The 2,784-nt window shown below is 41.9% G+C and overlaps 1 gene segment (V, D, J or C); it reads left to right on the top strand.

Moving 5' to 3' along the window:
- Positions 1 to 2,040: 2,040 nt before the first annotated feature.
- LOC109701549 (immunoglobulin heavy variable 3-23-like) lies at positions 2,041 to 2,554 on the top strand. The segment is given in 2 exon segments: positions 2,041 to 2,086; positions 2,184 to 2,554. Coding segments are annotated over 2 exon segments (417 nt in total).
- The last annotated feature ends 230 nt before the right edge of the window (positions 2,555 to 2,784 follow it).

The raw sequence follows: 2,784 nt of genomic DNA on the forward strand, positions 1-2,784 counted from the left end.
TCAGCCAAGGAAACCCTGAGGAGCAGGTGCAGAGAGGAGGCAGAAAGGTGTTTCCTGGCTCCATCCAGGGTTTCTGCCATTCGCTTAACAACATCCAACTCTGGAGACCATCCCCAACACAGTTTTTAATACTTGTCCAAAAGTACAAGAATAAAATCACACAATAACTCACACAGACACAATACATCACACACACATATGATCTCACACTGGCTCATATACCCTCAACCATGAATTCAACTGTAGTTTCTGCCTCACACAATCCCATACCATTGTACTAACTCTCTCCTGGTGAGGATCCAGTGTATGCAGTTGTCTCTGAAGAGGACAGAATACCAAAACCTTGATGGTGTCCATCTGATGCTTACTCTGCTGGTCTACACTATCCTAGAGCTGTGATGCAGGGAAGTCTCCCTCTAGATTTTAAAGGATTGCCCTACAGCTTCAGGACCAGGCAGCAAATCAATGTAGAAGGGGAAACAGTGCTGAAAGATTCCACAGAGGCATGGCCTGAACAAATGTTGTGTAAGAACCTATCCAGGGTAACTTCACAATGAAAATCTTTAGTGGACATATAGAGGTGGTATTTCTAGTGTGAAACCAGCCCTGTAGATGCTTCATTATGCAAAATAAACCATGAGGAAACCAGCTCCCATATATGAGGCTCCTGAGTCAGGTACACACAACAGAATATGGGTGGGGCTGCCAAGTTTGAGGATTTGATATCTACTGCAATGTGAATCAATAGAGCATTAGTGTTTAATGTGTGACCCACTGAATTTTAGATTTCTATGGGATTTGTTATCCATCTCATACTTCATATCATCCATTTTGGAATGGCGGTATCAACTGTAAATGATAGTTGTATACATTTTGAAAAATGTAAATTAATGTAACACAACATAAACAAGGCCATGAGCTGACTGGAGATAGGAAAGGAAGAGGAAAGTGTGGGAGGGTGATTACAGAGGAACCCAAGGAAACACGTGGGGATTGAGTATGGGTTCCCCTCATTGTGCAGATGGTGAACAAGTGTCCGTTATGTCAGCATCATTAAATGTGCTCCTTATAAATATGCAGTTTATTACATCCTGTGCTGAAACACAGTTAAGTTTGCTAAAGAGAGACAACACAGCTCAATGTATAAAATGTAACTGGGGAACAATGCCATGAGATGCCAGAGACTAAAAGTCCTGTATCTGACTGAACCCTGGTTCTCTATATTCTTCAAAAACTAGAATGCAGGTATGTCACACTTGTGATCATCACAGGAAGGGGGTTGTGCACTGTTTACCAGGTGTGCCTCACTCTGTCCAGGAACTGATTTAGGGATCAGTGTTGTGGGTGGTTGAAGTCATGAACTCCTGTACACACAGCACCAACCAATGTTATTATTTTATACTTCCACCTGTTTCAAAAGAAGATAAATTTAATACTTCCAAGTTTTGTGTTCATGTAAAAAAATTACTTAAGACATAGTGTTCATAATGCTTATCAATCACATAATAAAACTTCACGTTCACATTAGTTTTGTTTAATGTATATTGCAAAATTGGTTTCATTTTTATTTACATACATGCATATAATGTATATATGCATGTATGAAAAAACTCACCCCATCTAATATGGTTCCTGATCAGCCCTCCCTTATTTTTAAAAAATTTTAAAACAGTTTAATATTTCAATGTTTTATTACTTTATCTTCATACATGTTTCCAAACTGCTTTGATCATATTCATCCCCAAGGTCTCTGTCCTTTCCCACTCCACCTCCACTGTTTCTCCAATAAATATTCCCTTTTCTTTCTTTAATGCAGGCATTGTCATAATCTCTACAAGGATGGTCAGATCTGCTCTGGACTCTGGCAATTCTGAATCTTCCGCCCAAGCTTGCTATATATCAGGAGGACATGCAAATAATACCTCCCTTTCCTTTTGAAAAACCAGCCCAGCCCTGACCCTGCAGCTCTGGGAGAGGAGCCCAGTCCTGAATTTCACCTGACCCCATTCAGTGATCAGCACTGAACACAGACCACTCACCATGGAGTTGGGGCTGAGCTGGATTTTCCTTGTTGCTATTTTTAAAGGTGATTTACAGAGAACAAGAAATCTTGAGTGTGTGAGTAGACATGAGTGGGAGGAAAAGTGTGACACTTTCCTGACAATGATTCTCTGTGTTTGCAGGTGTTCAGTGTGAGGTGCAGCTGGTTGAATCTGGGGGAGGCTTGGTGCAGCCTGGAGGGGCTCTGAAACTCTCGTGTGCAGCCTCTGGATTCACCTTCAGTAGCTACTGGATGATCTGGGTCCGTCAGGCTCCAGGAAAGGGGCTGGAGTGGATTGCAGCAATTAACAATGGTGGTGGTAGCACATACTACACAGACTCTGTGAAGGGCCGATTCACCATCTCCAGAGACAATAACAAGAACCAGCTGTATCTGCAAATGAACAGCCTGAGAGCCGAGGACACAGCCGTGTATTTCTGTGCAAGAGACACAGTGAGGAGATTTCAATGTGAGCCCAGACATAAACCTCCCTGCAGTGCTATTCGTGACTAGCAGGGGGCAGTCAGCACACACTGATCTCAGGGCCAGTTTCGCTCCAGGTGCTGCCATGACAAAAGGGTTTTATGACTTTTAACATAAACAGTTATATTTTATTGTGATTTTCCAAATAAATAAGATATATGCTGACATGAACAAAGTGTAGAATGTCACATTTAGTACCAGAAGTGACTCTGCCTTGGTCAGATCCTGCACTAACTCAGATAATCAGGTTAAGCTTTTTT

The sequence above is a fragment of the Castor canadensis genome, chromosome 3, assembly GCF_047511655.1.
Source record: "Castor canadensis chromosome 3, mCasCan1.hap1v2, whole genome shotgun sequence".
Lineage (NCBI taxonomy): Eukaryota > Metazoa > Chordata > Mammalia > Rodentia > Castoridae > Castor > Castor canadensis.